Source organism: Struthio camelus, chromosome 5, assembly GCF_040807025.1.
Source record: "Struthio camelus isolate bStrCam1 chromosome 5, bStrCam1.hap1, whole genome shotgun sequence".
Classification (NCBI taxonomy): Eukaryota; Metazoa; Chordata; class Aves; order Struthioniformes; family Struthionidae; genus Struthio; species Struthio camelus.
In genome coordinates, this window is record NC_090946.1 from 46378953 (window position 1) to 46398175 (window position 19223).

The 19223-nt window shown below is 37.7% G+C and overlaps 1 protein-coding gene across 19 annotated transcripts in view; it reads right to left on the reverse strand.

Moving 5' to 3' along the window:
• RAD51B (RAD51 paralog B) overlaps positions 1 to 19223 on the reverse strand; it is a 419964-nt gene that overhangs the window by 387818 nt on the left and 12923 nt on the right. For 18 of the 19 annotated variants that reach the window (XR_011141499.1, XR_011141501.1, XR_011141498.1 and 15 more), the window contains 2 exons: positions 14050 to 14169; positions 12820 to 13003 (listed from right to left, as the gene is read on the reverse strand). Coding sequence is in view for 15 of the 19 variants with exons in the window: in XM_068946195.1 (XP_068802296.1) it covers positions 12820 to 13003; positions 14050 to 14169 (304 nt within the window). In the remaining 4 variants the exon portion in view is untranslated. The remainder of the gene's footprint in view (positions 1 to 12819; positions 13004 to 14049; positions 14170 to 19223) is intronic. The other variant, XM_068946204.1, reaches the window with a different exon arrangement.

The following is a 19223-nucleotide window of genomic DNA, read 5'->3' on the forward strand; positions in this document are numbered from 1 at the left end:
TCAATTGCTTCATACAACACATGAAAAACCAAGGATATATTACAACCATGGTGAAGACTACGCGAAAGATCAGACAGGTTTGAACAGTACCAGTTTCTACTTCCTCCTGCTTTAAAGTTTGGTGCAGAAAGGGAGCGGAGTATCAGCTTTCTGTTTCCATTTTAGAACCAATCAAGATAAACTATTAGGTGCCCGCTCTGCAGAATGCCTTACAAATATTTCCATTTAACAAAAAATTCTGCTGTTTTTATTTTTCTGCTAGAACTTGCAAGAACCTCCTCTAAAACAAAGGATCCCAAAGAAAACTAGATTTATGCTAAATGATTAGCACATTGGTACCATGCATGCTACTGTATGACTCATGCGCAAAAGGATACAAATGACCACAAGCATTCAGTGTCTTACAATGTTACATAATTATCATTTAAACATAAAAGAAATGTGCAGGTAAGTGACTGGTCTAATTGTTAGAGAAACTGTTTCTGTATAGTAACCATCAATAACTCCACGGACTTTAAACTAGATGAGGCAAAGTTTGCAAGCAGAAATTATATCTTTTACTGGACCAGCTGAGACACAGGCTTTCACAAGCCCTTCTTCAAGTTGCCAGTGATAAGCTCTCCTTTTTCCTGACTGTATCAATTGAGGTAATAAAAGACTACCACCACTCCCTACCAGTCCTCCTTCACTCTATCCTTAGCTCATCACAGCTACAACAACTCTAAACTAGGAAGCAGAATTCCTTAAGCTGACTAAATACTCTGCTAATTAAAATATTCTGAGGTCCTGGATTCCATCAGCACAGGGGTTAGTGGAAAAACTCCGACCCTGATAAAACATAACATTGTAACTCTATCTACAGCTGCTGACAGAAGCACATGACAAGAAATGAGCTGATGTGCATTGTTAGAGCTCAAGAACAACCTATACGACAATTTTCATCATTCACACCACATCATCATTAACCAGGCATCTTTCCCTAGTAACACAAAGTTTGTTTTGCTTGAGGCTTTCTCTTCATATACAGATAAACTAATAAACCAAAAAAGCAACAAAGCACTAGCAATGGGATAGAGACAAGAACTGAAACCAGATCTGAATCATATTTTGCTTAAGAACACTTAAGGCTTTGGTATGATTTCTTGAGTAACAATCTTAAAAAATTAGGTATTCCATTACCAAAGACGACAACATGCTATGCAAAGACAGTCAAGAATTGTCTAACCTTCGCACATGAGTTGAGTAACACAACTGATTGATCTTAATTATCTAGTATTTCTTTGAATATTCTCAATATCTGAGGAACATTACAGCTACAAAAACCCAAACTTACATAAATATGAATTAGAATTACATTCAACAGAATCAATAAGGGTGTTTGTATGACAGGCACATGCTTCAGATCTCATTACATGCTCTCATGAAACTCTACGAGATTCTATATAACTGTACTAGCACCAGCATCACATTTTTAAGAAGCACTTACCATTCAGGCTGCATTGTTCATTCTGAACAAGTTGGTAAAATTTACAGACGTTATACTCCAGTAAACGCAAATCAAGATGTGTAAAATGGTATTGCTATAAAAACTCTCATTTTCTGGCCATTCACAAGTCTACCCTCTCTAACATCATCTGATATTTGGAAGGCACTGTGAAAAAACAGCAATCAAGCCTTTCAGAAGATGCAAGGACCCAATTTCAGTGACCAAAAAGAAACATTACAGGCTTCTGCACAGATTGTTTGTCCTTGAGAGAAGAAACTCATCATCATCATCACTGGTCAATTATTCCTTCAGAAAAAACTGCAAAGTCAGCCTCAAACGATATTAAAAATAGTAGTGTTTAATGGCAATTTATAACAAGCGCAGGTGAAGTAAAAATGGATATGAAAAAACTGAATAGAAGATGGATATTCTTTCAAGCTAACTCCACTGAGGAACACCCCAACATTAGAAAAACAAACAAGATATTATTTAAGGCAACTGAACTGCAAGTTCAGTAACAGACTGGTCTACCACCACTCTGTAACAACATCCGATAACAGTTGGCTTTAGGCATGAAAATGACAAACTGTACACCTGGGAAATGAATGGCAGCATACCTTGGTATACATCTCAGCAGCCACTGCATTAGGGTGATGAGGGGGCTGCAATGCTAGTGGTCCAGCCAGAGACGAATGATGGGACAGAATGAAGGTGGGACAGGCAAGTATGCAAAATGCAATTTATTCCCTAGCTCTGCATTTTATAAGATGGCAAAGATGTCATTACATACTATTAGCACAAGTAATGTTATTCTAGGATATGGAACCTTGTGAGCATACACAGACATTTACCATTTAGAAGTTTCACGTTGATATTAACTGATTTTATCTGATGTCAAAATTGGGAGAAAAAGCAGGTATCAATCATGAGTTATAAACTGTGGCTTTTGGTATTTGACAGTACTGGAATTAAAAAAAAATAAAGCAAAACTCTCCCAAAAATCACAATGGCACTGGAGCACTAGTGAATACTTCTAGAAACTTTGTGTCTCCAAGTAACTGATCTGAACCTATACCAGTTTGGCAATAATCTGAATTATTATTCTCCAGTAACTGTTCGGCATCACGCACAAAGTTGTTTGGGAGTTTCAGTCACTTTCTATATAGAGATATCTTCACTGCAAACAAAATCCATTTTCATTTGCATTTTAATAGAAGGAGTCAAAAAGCACGCATCATCCACAGACCCGCTCCTCTCAAAACAGATCCCTTTAGGGGCCCTATCAAGTCTGCAAACATAATTTGCACAAAACGTTCTTAAAAAAAATAGAACTACAAAAATATAAAACCACAACTACATGCAAAATTTCTAATAAAATTAAACAAATCACCAATACTTAAGGCAACTGTTGCAACCAATGCAGTTCAAACAAAAGAAACAGGAAAATGCCACAGGCCAAGTAACTTACATCAAGATCATAGAATAATCACCTAGAATTGAACTTACGGTCTTGGACAATTTAGTAAGTTCTCTGTAAAATTTGCTCTTACCAGCAGACAAAAAACAGGAGCTGAAGATAACCACATTCTACAGACTTGTATAGCAGCAGCTGCAAAAACTTGGCTTAGCCATAGCATGCTGACAGATGGATATAACACTATTAATAATGAAGGAATGCAAGCATGTTATGAACTGCACCAGCTATTTTATGGATGGTTATACATTTCATTCTGAATTTTAGCATAGGAAGAAATACCATGGTTTGAAAAACTACTATTCAGCATAGTTTCTGTCCTCAACTACTATCCATTATGCACGGATATACTTCAACTCCAAATGCAGCATATTATGACGCATTTTAAAACCAGAACACGCAGACTAAAACCAGGACACTGACCAAAGGGAACAAAAAAGCCCTTAGCAATGCAACAATAGCACGTAGCCTGGGATTTGACCACCTTTAATCAAAGTACGAAGCATCACTCTAATGGTACATAAAACCTTCAGGGGGCTGTTAAAATTCTAAAAGGTACTCCAGCTCCTAACACTGTTTCTTTTTCTGCTCTCAGTAAAATATCCTGATTAGCATTTTGACTCATACCTACCTTTTTCACTGAAGGTGCAATTTTATACCCAAAACCATGCTGTTGCCAGAAACCACACATGCCAGCTCCTCCACTCCGCCAACACTAGTGCCTGGTCAGCCGCACAGTGCCTGCTATGTTTTTCTTCCCTGAGTTACTTCTCAGCTGGATTACAACCTTGATCTTGCGCATCAGCAATTATCAATCAGTTGCAAACTGCATCTTGTAATGAATTAGGAGGCAGACAGGAAGAGCTAAAACATGTATCATTCTCTTGTCACTGCAGGCCTCTGACACTGGCTGACCACCTCTTGATTTTGGACTAACTCAGCTTTCTGTAATGAGGTGCGATTAACCTATTACCCATGTGTCACTTGTGATACGCACAGATAATTTACTCTGCTGCAGCATGTGTCTGGTGGCCTCCTTTACTATGGGCAACTTCAGAATGGTCAGTGGATTTTCCAGGCAGCAGCTTCACCATGCTGCCAGCTGCTCTCTTCTGTGGCCCCCTCACACTCACTGAAAAGGGAGGCACACCAATAAGCATTGCTGCCAACCACAAAACAGTATCCTCTAGCCAATAACAACCCCCTTTTCTATTGCCAACATGCTCCTTGAAAGCATGACAAACAGGAACAGGCTTCACAAACTGTTTTTCAGCAACATCTGCCTGCTTCCGGTAGGATGTATCCCATGTGCTGTCACACACTGTGTGTTAGTCTTGTGCACATGATTTGTATTAAGGCCTTCCCAGAAACTTTGTACTCACTGCCCAGGTCTGTCCACGCATGACTGCTTCCATCACAATGCAAGGAAGGGCCACGACAAAGCAAAAGGATGCATCACTTGAAGTCTCAAAAATAAATAAATAAAGCAACTGTTCCTGGAGAACTGAGAAATTTTGCTAAGACATGAGGCAACAGTTCTTGAATATTTTTCCAAAACCTCTCCATGAAGACATGAGGTTTCTAAGATACTGTCTTTCTTAAATTCAGATGTAGTCTCACCAACAAAAAACAGCATTTCATTCCATTTGCATTCATCTGATTTATTCCCATTCCAATTAAAACATTACACATCACTGCTCAATATGATCTAATAAAAACTTCTAAATCTATTCTTGTCTACCTAAAATATTACAACAGAAGTTCTATATTCTCAGGTGAGATACAGGTACGCATTTAAGTGAAAGCCAAGAAGACAGTTTCGATAAGGTTACTAAAACCATGCAGATTCTTGTTGGGGTAGGTACAATTGGAATGACTCACTCAGTTTGACTATACTGAACTTTTGCCAATAAATTAAAATGCTCACTGAAGTTGCAATTATCTGAGTATGTGGATTTATTCACCCCACTTTTCTATTTAAAGAAGGAAAACCATCATTTTAACAGTAAGCAATTACACAAAACATACATATTCTCTACTGAGAATATCAAGTTTTCCTGCAGAAAAATAGAAATTACTGAGGAGTCACTAAATTATTGCTCACAGATTCCAATTCATAAACCCATCAGAAGACGGAGGACAGAAACCAGAACAAGAGTCATAGCTCTTCTGATGCACACAACCCTCAAAAGCAGAAGAAAAAGCACAGACTGAAAAAGCCTGTCCTGTTAACCTCATTGTTTCTGTCTTCAAGATAGCACAGGACTGTATCATCTAGCTGCAATTGTTTGGTCTGGTTGTCCATTATTACCATCCAAATCTTCAGTGTGTGGAAGGTGAGGAAATTTCGCTAATGCTGAAAAAGAGAGCTTCTCTAGTTAATAGCACCAAGCAGACTATATTGGGAAAATTCTAGGTCATGCTTTATGAAAAGCACCCCCAGCAGTGCACCCAATTCCAAACAAATGCAATATTGCACACTCAAAAAAGGGAAAGGAGAAAATCATCTCTTGTACTACCAGTCTCCAAGTTAAGAAAATTTAACTCTTGGTCTCTGGAAACATTTGTAATTTTAACACTCACATGCACTGCTTCATCAGGAGCAGCGACTCTTCTCTTATCCCCATCCCTTTACAACTCAGTGGGCTGGTACAATATTAATTAAGAGCAACACCTGCAAAGCAGGTTCTATTTACTCCCAGAAGCCCTGGGGCTAACTAACCTTAAAGTAAACAAACTCTGGAGAATCTGGAAACCAAAACACTAATCTATACTAAACTCATACAGATGAGACTTCCCCAATGACTTCTAATCTAGTCAATTATTACTTGTATGGCTATCACATCTAGAAACTAAAATCCCTCTCATGCATTATACAAATTACAGAAACGCTCTTTGAGAGCCTACAGTTTAAATAAAACCAAAGAATTAAAAGGATGCACCAGACTCAGGAAATATGCAAAAAGAATGGAAAACATACCTACTTCTCTGTACAGCCACAAAAAGATTACTGGTTTAAAAGTTCTGGCCATCTTTCAGACAGTCAAAATAGCAGATCTTGCCAAATCCTGAGGTCTGAATAAAGGGCATAGAAGCCCTCTAAATACAATTTTTGTGGTTTTCTACAGCACAGACTATATTTTGACTTCAGTAATACACCATCGCTTATAACTACCTTAGTTGAAAACTAGAGAAATACAGCTTAGATGAAACTATCACAACGTAGATGCAAAGTTTACTGGAAAATCATACGCAGCAGTTAGTGTTTTAAAGTCTGCACTATTATGTGCAATAAGGGTCTCCTTGAGGTCTGGTTCTATCCAATAGTTACACAAACAAGCTGGCATAGAGAAAATGATTATTTTCCTTGCAAAAATAGCATAGCAAGAAGGAGACAGCAAGTACACTAGAGTATAAGACTAGAATTCAAAAATATCTTGACAAATCAGAAAAGCTGTCAGGAAAAGACAACATAGATGAGAGAAGCAACTAGCTAAGGAACAACTCAGACTGACAGAGTTTTAATGAATGGCAAGTAAACAACATCAGCCCGTTTAAAAGAGCAAGCGGTGTATTATAATGAACAAACAAGAGGATGCCTCACAAGGCATGAGAGCTAATCCTTCTCCATATTTAAGTGTTGGAAGAGGCTCATCTGAATCATTGTGTCCAGTTTTGGGCACCTCACTTTCAAGAAGATGTAAACCAGCTGAAGGGAACTCAAAAGTCTAACAAAAAATGAGGGTTAAAAGACAAAAGAAACTGCTACTTTTATTTTGGATTAAGTCTTCCACAAATTCAAACTAAGACAGACATCAGGGAAAATCCGACCTCATTTAGCAAGCACTGTCCAAGATTTATTCCAATCTGGGAATAAAACCTCAGTCCTCTCAACTCCCTCTCCTATACCTTACTACTGGCACCTTCCTCTACATGATATTTCATACGTGCAGTTGGGCAGAATGAAAGTTTTTGGCAAGGTCACTTGCACAGTAAAATGGAAAAAGCAATGGAGGGGATACTTTAAAAGCAAAAGAAAATGAAATTCCAGTATCAAATAACTTTAAACTACCTCTTTTTCTATACTTCATCACCACATGAAAACAGGAAACACTGCTCTAGCATTTTTCATTCCTTTTTCTCAGCAATATTAAACATTTTATGAGCACAGATAGTCCAAAAGGAACACTGTGGCAGGCCATAAACTGTAGAAACATATATCCTCCAGACACACATAAAAGTAGTACACAGATGGCAGCAGTACCAAAGCCAGTTATAATTACATTTTGAATAGTCATTTTCAACTAAAACAAAGTTGTGCCTTCTGAGAATAATTTAACAGCCACGAAAAGAGACAAAATCATCTCATTTTGCCATTGTAACAACACTTAGCAGTTACACTGATTCCCTTTTACTCGAATACTTTTTTGCTCAATACCATGGAAGAGAAGGGTGGTTTAAAAAATAAATAATCTGCCAACAACAAAAACTTATTTTTATGAAGTCCTAGCTAGGAAAAAAGTAAGACCTCTATCATTTCCTTTCAATTGCTTTGTTTTCCTAATTAAATAATAATGCAAATTAAAATTCATGACAAAATGCACTTTACAAACAGCAGTGGTCATGTCCATGTAAAATTCTGAGACTTTTTTCTTAATGCAGGCTTTTGCAATAAAACAAAGGATAACACTAGAATATCTGATAAAAGAACAAAGCTATAGGCTTTGTTACACACAAAAAAATACTGCTAAGTAGTATAACATGGAAGAAAAGATTATTAATAAAAATATTTACCAGTTTCATAAACTATGTTACTCAAACTGATCAGGCACACTGAATAAGGTGAGGTATTCTTCTTTACATCAAAAAAGAATATACTTGAAACCAATGATAAAAAAATAAACCAATGCATCTAAGTATCCAATATACCCAAGTATGAATACAATTTTCTAATGTTGCTCAGTTCACTATTTAATGAGAACAATGCCAGTTTATACTGCAAGGATAAGGTTGAATTCTGGAGCAACAGGAGTGAAACGCCTTAAAGAGAACAACAGGAATTGTTCTTTACTAGAAGAACATTACTTTGGAAGTAATTTTACTGACTTAGAGAGCGGAGGAACCACTGTTTTTGATGGGTCAAAACAAAGTTAGGACTAATCAATGTCTCTAGTTCATACAGAATAACAGAAGTCAGCAAATTCTGCAAAATCCATATTACGATCATTTAAATTTTGAAAGATAAATTTCAAAATATGATTAGTACAAAGCACTAGTACCTTTTCATTCTCCTGAGTTCATAGGAGGTCAACTCCAGTCAGTTTAGTCCAAGAAGCAGGTGAATCATCTTAATACAATTCTGCAGTTTCAGAAGCACTATTTGGGCTCTTCTAAGGAAACAACCACAAGCTGTTTTAACTCTCATGCTGCATCCTTAAGAAACATACAGGCTTAAAAAAATAAATTTAAAAAAAGCCATAGAAGCTATTCATATGGAAATTTAAAAAAAAGAAATAAGAAGGCATAAGAAGCCCCCCACTGAAAGAAGCATTACATGATCAGGTAAACCTCTTGCAGCAATCAGATGGCTGGTAACTACCATTGCAGCAACCAGCAAATTCAGCACGATTATGAAGAAATAAGAAGGTGGTTCTACTAGCAGCTAGGGAAGGATACTCAAATTCACATATGTGCATAAGCACAAGACACGCTAGGAATTTCAGTGACAAGACACCTTCCATAAATATCAGCAGCTCAACAGAAAAGGGTCCATACTTCCCACTGAATTCTCATCAACGGAAACCGTTTGAACCTCATCCGGCTTAAATATGGCTAGTCAAATTTTGACAGTTTAGTTCCAGAAAAATGTTTTCTCCTGATAAGGTCAGCTCCTTACTAAACACATAAATGTTTCTACATGATGTAATCTACAAGACACTTCCCATTTCAGAAAACTTTAAAATGAAGTCAGTGCTCCAAGTTTTGGAAGCAAAAAGAAGTTTTCTTACTCTGGTTTTAAGCAACTTGCAAAGATAATTCTAATGACAATTTCAATAAAAACAAAGTTTGCATGTCAGCTGACGACAACCCAGGTATGGACAAATGGCCACATGAACCTGGAAGTCTGATGTTCCTCCACTGTTTTGGAAAATTAACACAGTGATCATCAGCTGTAATAAATTAGCTGTCTAATTTTCCCAGACTTTCTACATATTTGTTAACAGGCCCAAGGTAAATGGCACTTAAGCTTTTCTTGAGAAATTTTCCACTTTGAAATTTGTTTAGATCTCATATTTTTAGGTATCAGAATTGAGAAAATGAAGGTGCAGAGGAGACGACAAACAACCCCCTATGTGGAAACACAATAAAACAGAACCAAGGATGAGACCAAATGGAAATATTTGCTTATAAAGAAAGAGCAGATTAGCAGAGTCCAGTTTGAATATGCTCTCTTTGCCAACAGAAGCACTTCAATCTTTTGAGACACATTACTGCAGGAAGCTGAGATGATACAATTAAACATACTTTACCAAAAACTGCAGAAGAGGCACTGCAGAGGTCAACCAATTTTTGCACGTAAATTGACTTTGAGAAGAAGAGTTTACAAAGCCTAAAAACAAACATGAACCAAGCTAAATACTTGGCTTTCCAAGAAAATGAAAACCAGCATTTAGATTTAAGATTTACAGGGCAGAGTACTTCAGCATGAAGCACTGAGGTGAGAAATGTGAGAACTGAGAGCATGAAAAGAACTCTGACTAGATGACTTTAACTGCAAATCAATACAGGCAAAGTGAATTTCTAGTTTTTAAATGGCACATTTGGGATCAAAGGAAAAAACCTACCTGTGGAAGTTATGGGCTTCTGGGCCACCATTAACTTTTATAGCACAGCAAATAAAAACATTAGAGAATAGTCAAAGTTTATCTTTCATTTGTGCTACAAATCACAAATGCGAGGAAGAAAGTCTCTCCCCTCCTAAGGTATTTAATACTCTGGAAAAAAGCAATTTAAAAAAAACCTACAACTATACATTTGTCAGTAGCAATGACAGCCAGCTTGCCTGTAAGTAACAAAGATTCTCTTCACAGGTCTAAGGACACAACCCAGAAAATAGTATAATGGACAGTCAGTGCTGTAATTTGATTAACATTAGGGATTTACAAAATAAGTTTTTATCTTCAGTATCAATTTAACACTTAAGAGAATGACTCACTGCAGTTTGCTTTGCAACTGTCACTTTTAAAGTGCTTTTCCAATGGGGATGTCTAACTAGTTTCAGGTATATTATCGGCTGCTAGTAACTAGAAGATCCGATTCTACAAGTATTCATTTTTATAGGTTTAAACAGTTAAGTCTCAAGAACTAGTGATATTGGTTTTACTCTATATTCAGTTGTAGTTTCCCAAAGAAATGGAGACATTACTTCTCTTCCAACTAATGTGAAGAGTAAACTAGTTTTCTGTTTTCACTGAATACTACTTACTAATCAAAAATAATTTCTTATTAATATGGAAAAGGAGAAGAAAAAATTCGAAAGGTATTTTGTTTTCTACTCCTTTCAAGAATGCTAAGGATGTCAGAAAACTAGACAGAAAACATACAGGACTGATTATTGCTGCTTAAAGATGTATAAGCAGTCTATCAACACTACCTTGTAACAGAGAACATTCAGATCCAAATACTCTCAAGTACAGCATGGTCTGAAACAGATAAATAACGTAAGCTTTTCACATAGCCTTACATCTTCACTGAATGTCAGAAATAAGGGGCTTTTTCTTTGATTTGTATTCAAACAGTTGTCTGTCCCAGCTCCTAGCAATCACTTTTGAACTCACTGACATTCAACCAAATCTGACAGAAAAGTAGTTTTTGGTCAAGGTGGTGTGCAGAGAAGGGGAGAGACATTGCTGCCTAACATCCCACTCAGGAAAAGCTTCAGTGGCTGTTCAAACAGTTTGGTTGGAACATTTGCAGATGCATAACACTGCTGTGGAGTTTCGCATGTTACATATACACAACTCAGGATCTGTGCCTGGGGATCTATCTGTGTTTGCAGGTATACAAGTCTCTAACCAAGGCCTTTTTAGAATCATCACTAACAGGAGTTACCACAGTTTATCTTATAACATAACATTTAAAAAAATATTTAAAATACTTCAAAAACCAATGCACAAGCAGTATGCATTAATAAAGATGGAGACAAATGAAAATATAATTGGATTTCCACTGAATAAACTAACAAAGAATCTAATTAATAGATGCTTTAAAACATATAAGCTTTCAATCTGTATATTTACAAATAATTACATAGCTTTTTAAAGATGTTATTTAAAAGTTATGGTATTTCTTGGACCAAAAAGACAGAGCTGCAGCCACAAACAAAATCTTGGCCAAAATTCCAAAACTCCTTATCTAAGTGCTTATAATAAGAAACGAGGACAGAAACAGTTCATCAGGTATCATGAATGCCTCAAAATAAAAATATTAGCTTTAACGTAATGGAAACCTTTAAATGCTCTAGCTTTGCTCTCTTCTTAAAGATGAATTAGGATTGTAAGCTTATGCTACTTCCCTTTGTTCAATTTTAAGAGCTTTGTGAATATCAACACTGTCTCTGTGACTGTAAGCAGGGCAGCAGTCTGGACTGTCAGAGGCTCCAGCCCAGTTTAGCTTCACCATTTTAATGAAGGCACAGGGCAGGAGGGAGGGAAGTGGAAAAAAAGGAGACGAAAATAAAGAAAAATAATATCTTCCAATAAAAAGCTATCTAAGTTTTCAAAGAGCAGCATCGTATTTTCCCAAAATATGAAAGTGCCATCATCGTACCTACTTTCTTGCAAACAGTTTTTTTCCTGGCTTGTTTTTAGCACTAAAAATACTAGTAGGTACGTTAATTTGGGACACTATCTTTTGTACCTGAACCTTAAAGGCAATTTTGCAGGTTTTACTTTCCTCCAAAGGTCCTAAAATATTACATGGCAGAAGGAAATCCATTCCTCAAAGTCAGTTCTGCATCTCTGACATGACAGTTACTGCAACCTCTGAAGAGACAGAGGAAAGAGATCTCAAGTTTAACTCAAGTTCTTGCCACAGTTTCTCTTTTACACCGCAGTGATGAGTCATCTTACCTATACTAGGAAATATTTTCAACACCTGAGTTTCAATGACATCTTTTGACTTCTGTATCTGATCCCTTGAGTATCACATCATGAAGGAAGCTATTTTTCCCCCCTGTCTGCTTTATGGCACTTACATCTTGTAATAACCTTTTGATCACTTTCACTCAGTCCCTGGACTAAGGGTGTTTGTGACACAGTGGATTCTTCCTTCATATTTTACGGGCAAATCCACCAACAAGGATTTGGTGAGCTTCCTTTCCATGTCATGTTGTGACTGATAATGTATGCTAACTAATGTACATTCCTATAGAACATAAGGCCTTTCAAGAGTCTACAGACTTAAACAGAAGTGAGAGAGGCCGAAAGAGATCTTCACCCAGGCAGAGTAAGATAAGGACTGAAGCATTGCATTAGAACCATCAGGGCAAACCACATTAAACTGCAGCAACACAAAATATGAGACTTAAGAGAAAAATAATTAAAGCACTGAAAAATAGCTGTATAGAGATTCTTGTAAAACCTTCTTGGAAGTCAAAAATAAATATTAAGTAGAAAAAAATAATAAAAATGACCAAACAGAGCAGTCAGTTCCTCCATTCCCTGAATATTTTCCAACCTGCTTGAAGAGCCCTGGTAGGAGCTTCATCTGTTTTTCATCTTCCTAACATTTTCATTCTTCTCTGACTTTAGTGCTCGATACCGTAAGTCAGAAATTTAAAAAAGGAGGGAGAACTTACTGGTATTGAGAACTCCTCTGCCAAATACTTCAACAGTGATGCTCCTCTAGCCAAGAAGTTACTTCTCTCTGTCAGGTTGCCTTGGAGTTTTGTATCAAACTCTTTTCTAACAACTGAAGCAACAGAGTCGATTATTATGAGCTTAACTTTCTTTGAAATTATTTCTTCTTCCAAAGACTTAATCCTATAAAAAAAGTAACAATGTTAGTCACATATTGTGTTTTATAATCTTGAAATTGTTTAAATAAAAGGTATATTTTAACAAGCTAAGCTAATTTCTTTCTCTTTCACACCACTCCAACATCATCTGAATGCTTTGGAGAGATCTGGAAAGGAATCTCAGGTTGCAAAGGGACCCACAAACTAGGGCAGGACCCCTCTGAAAGAGGGATTTGGAAGAATATGTAGTTGAGCAATGCTATACTGTACAACCTCTGAACAGTGCAGAGAACTTAAGCAGACGCTGAAACTGTGCCTTTTTGCTCACAGTAGCAGCATCCCTTTGCCAACATCAGAATCCTTGTCATCTATATGTGCAGAAAGTCAAATAACTTTCTATATACTTTCAAATAGAATATGCTAAACCTAATCTGTTGATAATATGCTAACAGCTATTCTTTTCTGATAAAACTGCACTAGAAAAAGAAACAGGTATCCTGTCACTAGTGTAGAATGCTCACAAAGATGCTGAATTACAAATTAATCTACTCTCATGTCAATGTGTATTCACAAATTAACATAAAACAACAATACAATGCTGCCAGCAGTCTTCAGACTTAAGACTGCAAATAATCCTCCCCCCCCACTGCTGGAGGGGTCTCAGTCTTCCTGCTCTGGAGGAAGAGTAACTCCTTTCCATTTCTTGGCAAATTTAACTCTTATAGTATAGTCTCACTACAGAAATCAAGATGGGTCAAGTCAAGCACCTGTCAGATGAACACTCCTCTTAAAGGCTTACACAGGTCAGATCATATGGAAGATGTCCATCAGAAATTATAAAATATCAAGTGCATGGGTCACGCACAATGAAATAAGAAATCACTTCGTAAACTTTACAAATAAAGAGCAACGTCGGTCTTTTTGTACCAATTTTACTTTGTCAGGACTGTTTTGGTATCAACATGAAAAGGGCTCAAAGAAATTACTCTTCATGAAGCTTTGGAATCAAACAAATACTGTTATAGAAAATACAATCAAAATGGTGTCTCTTTGTGAGGTCCATAAGAATACCTTTTCAGTACACTGCCACAGGTCAGCTCTCGATACAGGTAAATGTTACGGGTCATGGAAAATAGCTTTTCATTTGAGTCAAAATAAGCAGGGAATCTGTTTCCTGCTACCTCAATCAATCTATCGAAAACAAAAGACAAAACAGTGAAAAAGCAATAGGCATGTAGGGTAATAATAAGACATCAAGGATTTACAATACAAAGTAAAGTAAACCTCTGAAGGATAAGTAGATACTAAGTAATACTGGAAATTTTTTTCAAAGGTAAAGCATACTTCAGCAGTCAAACCAAAATACTGGAAGTTAGAACACTTAGGTTCTCTTCCCAGTGATGCTAGAGTCAATGGTAAACTTAGGCAAGACATAACATGCCTGTACACAGCGCTCTAGTAGAAGGAAGCTGCAAAGTTTACAGTTAGTGAATGCAAAGTTCTTTTTTAGTTTTGCACAAGATGCTCTATGCAATTGCCAAATATTCTCCTATTTTAATTATATTTGACTAATTAATTTTTTCATTTAAACAAGTACTCTACAACCCAAATCTTCCTTTCCACCTTTATCTTGCATTGAGATCATAAAGCAGACTGTCACAGAAGTTTGACAACAAGCTGATAACAGAAAATTATGACCTCTATGACAAGATCCAGCCAACATGAAAGCAGGACTGTAAAGAGCCCAATTCAACTGTGAATACTTATAGAAGTATGTATGCAAAGAACACGTGCCAAGGTGAAAACGTTTTCACAGAAAATGTCTCCTCAAAAACAAGAGCAACATCATTTAGATGGGAAACATCTGCACTAAGACTGTTTTCATTGTGCCAGTTACCTCTCTGTAAAAAGGGCTTAGAGAAATCTTAAGAAAATGTAATTTTTAGACCTTAGCATTGTCTCAGAAAAGGTGACTAAGGCTACCTATTGCTAGCTGCCAGGTGGCAGAACATCGATTCCATCAGACAGGACAGGTACAATTGACATGATATAATGATATACAACTACAGAGTTTAAGGGGCAGCTTCATCGATAGATTTGAACAAGTTATTTCCTGCCTGAATATTCTCCATTACCTTATTAGCAAATTCACGACCCTTCAAAACCTCAAATAAACAGTGGTATGTTTAACCATTGTAATTACCGTTGTAGATTAAGTTTATCAAATAACTGGTGATTAACACCAAAAAGAGTCAAAGGAGGTTGGATATTTATCATTTATTGTCAAGTACTCTTATATTCAGAAACTAGGCTTTGAAAAGACTCATATAGATGTAAAACTAAACAATTTACTGATGAGGGGCTAATATTTGCAACGAATCTGCATGTATAAAATCACTGAGGGCACAAAATGACACACATTTTACTGACTGCCTGCAAATTCTCCTGAAGTCAGTGGAAAGAATTTTCATACCTCTGAACACATGGTAATTTTTTCTAGGTCCTTAAATATGGATCCAAGAATTGAACTTCAGAAACTCATACTTGCAAAAAGTATTTACTGTGCTCAGATTTGTAATGAAGACTATTTTTAGGAACAGAAATAGAAAATATTTATCTTTTTCCTATTTTAACTATACTTATCCCACACCCTATCAGCTTGGGAAGAGTGACTTCTAGTGGATGATACCAGTAGACACAACAAGATCACAACTGGTGATCTTAATCCTTTTTATTTAAGCCTCTGATTAAAACCCAAACCGTTAAAGCTATTTAAAAAGACTATTCTAGATCATTTTTGTTTGGTTTAAAAATAGAGACATCGAACTTGAATATTCATATGCCTATCCTGAGTAAGAAATTTAGCCAGTAATTGTAGAAATTACAATAGCCTCTATTTCATTCCTTTACATATATTATTCATAACATCCAAACTTGCTCTGAAGAACATGCAGGGCCAGAATCTTGGCTCTGCTTTCGCACAGTAAGCCATGCAGCCCATTTTGGATTCTGCACGTGGTTAAGTAATCTTTATGTTATTCAATTGTCTACATGAAATGCGACTTCAGTACACTTCCAATGAGCATATCGCGAAGAACACTACTACACAAATTGGCTTAAAATGACCTACTTACTGAAACCTTGCTAAGATCACAGTATTATTTGCACAGCACCATGCAGGTTCAAAGTTTTTAAGATCTAAATCCTATTTGAACTCAAACACTGCACAGAACGTAAGTGATGTTCTCTAATCAGGGCAGGCCCATGATGCAGAACATTCTCAGCTTTGGTTTACAGAAATTTGTATCAGTGCTTTTCATAAGCAATAAATACAGCTAAAGAGTAAACAGACAAAATTACTTTCAGACTTCCTGAACAGATTTGGTATGTTTTCAGTTAACAGCTGTCCAGATTTGAGTTGAACTGCTATAAAACCAGTGACGATAATTTTGATTTCCAGGATTATCATGGATAGTCCATCTACCTGTCCTGGTGTCCACATGCTGATGAAGCTGAATAATGGACACCCTCTGCACTGTTACAGTTCTTCTACTGCATGTCAGAAAAATATATACAATACAGCAAACAGTGGCATATCTTAGGAGACCAGCCTCAATTCCGATCCCTCTTCTCAGCATCACTATTAGATTGAACTAAAAATGCCATGTTAGCGAATAAGTATTAGAGTGTCAAAGTCTGTGGAAGCAAAAAGCTCCCTGCCCTGAACTAAGCCTATTAGGCAGAACAAAAAAGAAACATCTGTGAGCAAAAGAAAAAAAACTAGCCATGTTTATTGCAGTATTTTTCTTGACGCATCATGGCATTACAGCTAGTAATGACAGCTACAATTAAGCATGTATTTCTCTTGACTCTAAAAGACAGCAGGGATATTCTTACATTCTTGGGCTTTCTGACAGGAAGCTTTCTGTTCTAAAGAAAAACACTGCCAGGTAAATCTCTCCATTTGTCCCTTTAAAATAAGCTGCAACTCAATGAATATTTATTCTCTAATCTCACAAGTGTTTAGAGCAGGAAAAAAATTATCTTTTAACTGCAATCTGTCAGTAATACAGGACTATAGAATCATAGGAAAATTCAGGTTAGAAGGGAGCTCAGGAGATCTCTAGTTCAACACCTTGCTTAAAGCAGCATCAGCTATGAGGTCAGCTTAGATTACTCAGGGCTTTATCTAGTCACATTTCAAAAACCTCCAAGAATAGAGGCAGCACACCCTTTCTGAGCAACCTGTTCCAGTGCTTGACTGTCCTCATGTGAAAAAGCTGCTCCTTACATCCATTCGGAACTGCTCATTTCAATTTATGCTTGTTGTCTCCCTGCTATGTACCACTGTGCTGTCTTTTTGAAGACCTCCTCCTAGGTAGGGAAAGGCTGCTGTTATGACCCCCCCCCCCCCCAAAACTGTGCCTTCTCCAGGCTGAACAAGCCCAGCTTCCTCAGCCTCTCCTCACAGGGCAAGTGCTCTAGCCTCCAACCATCCTGGTGGCCCTTCATTTAACTTACTCCAGTTTGTCAGGTCTTCCTCATACTGGAGGCCCAAAATTGGACACAATATCTAGATGTGGTCTAATATGTAGCAAGTAGAGGGCGACATCACTTCTCACTCCGCTGGCTCTGCTCCTGTGAAGTCTGCCCTGGAGGCTGTCAGCCTTTGCTGCCAGGGCACATTGCTGGCTCATGCGCAGCTTGACGCCTGTCAAGACCCACAAACTCTTTCCAGCACAGTTATTCCCCAGCCAGTCATCCCAGTCTGTGTTGCTGCAAGAGGCTCTTCCTCTCCAGGTGCAGGAATCTGCATTTGTCCTTGTTGAATGTTATAAGGTTCCTGTTGGCCCATTTCTCCAGTCTGTCCAGATCCCTCCGAATGGTAACACTGCCTTCAACCTTATGAACAGCTCCCCCCTCAATTTGGCATCAATTGAAAACTTAGTAACAGTGCACTTCACCTCCCTCTAGGTCATTGGTAAAGATGTTAAACAGGACAGGTCCCAGAACAGACCCCCCCCCCCCCAGTACCTCACTTTTAAACTCCAGGTAGAGTATGACCCACTAAGCACTACCCTCTGAGCCCAATCAAGTTTTCACCTAACTAGCTGTCCACTCATTCAGATCACATCATTCTAACTTTGATACTGTTGGAGAATGTGTGGAAAGCCTTGCTAAAGCCAAGGCAAGTGAAATCTCATTGACAAACCTACTCATCTTACCATAGGCAGCAAAGAGGCTCATTAGGCATGATTTACCCTTGGGTAAATCCATGCTGATTGTTCCCAATCACTTTCTCCTCCTTCACATGTCAGTGCCTTTTCACTCTGTTTTATCACTTCTGAATTTTCTTGTTCCTGCCACTCCACATCCTTTGCTTCCAAATCCTGTCCACTGCTATCTCCTCTGCAATTCCTAGTTTAAAACTCTCCTCACCAGGCTGACCAATGTGTTGGCAAAGATGCTCTTGTCTCCCTTTGTCAGGTGGACCCACTTCTCCCTAGCAGCCCCCTATCCTCCAAGTGAGTTCCATCATTGCAAAAGCCAAATCTGGGTCAACATCGCCAGTTGCACAATCACATATCAATCCACAGGATTTGTCTGCTTTCCCTAAGCCTTTCCTACCAGAATCTAGAACACCACGTGGGCCACTGGGCCCCTGACTCTCATCCCTAGAGCCGTACAGTCACTCTTGATACACTCAGTGGTAAGCATCATGCATACCTCTATATTCTCAACCAGATACAGCACATACTGTCTCCTGTCCATTCAGTGGTTAGGAGATATGGTAAGTGCACAGACGAGCAGTTCCTGTTGTGTGGGGCAAAGCAGGAGATATCAGACAAAGTAGAAATATTGCAGAAGGAAGAAAATATTGTACTGCACGACCACTAACCATATAGGAAGGACCTGAGGTTACTGCAGAAGGAAATGAGGGGTGCAGAGGAAGGGGAGGGGGCACTCAGTAGGTGTAGTAGAGCAATCTGAAGGAAAACAGGCTATGTTAGTCCTCCTGATAAGAGAATAACTTGCATTTCCTTTGTACTCAAATTGTACAGCCTTCACATCCTCAAAAACATCCTTGCTAACTTCACAAACTAAAGTACAAATAAATATTTTAGGTACAGGATTGTTAAGACCATTTATAAACTAGAGAGTGTGCTATCCAGCTGCCATATCACAACTGGAATCTGCAATATCATACCAGTTAAGGTGGGCAAATAATTCTATTCAGTGAATTT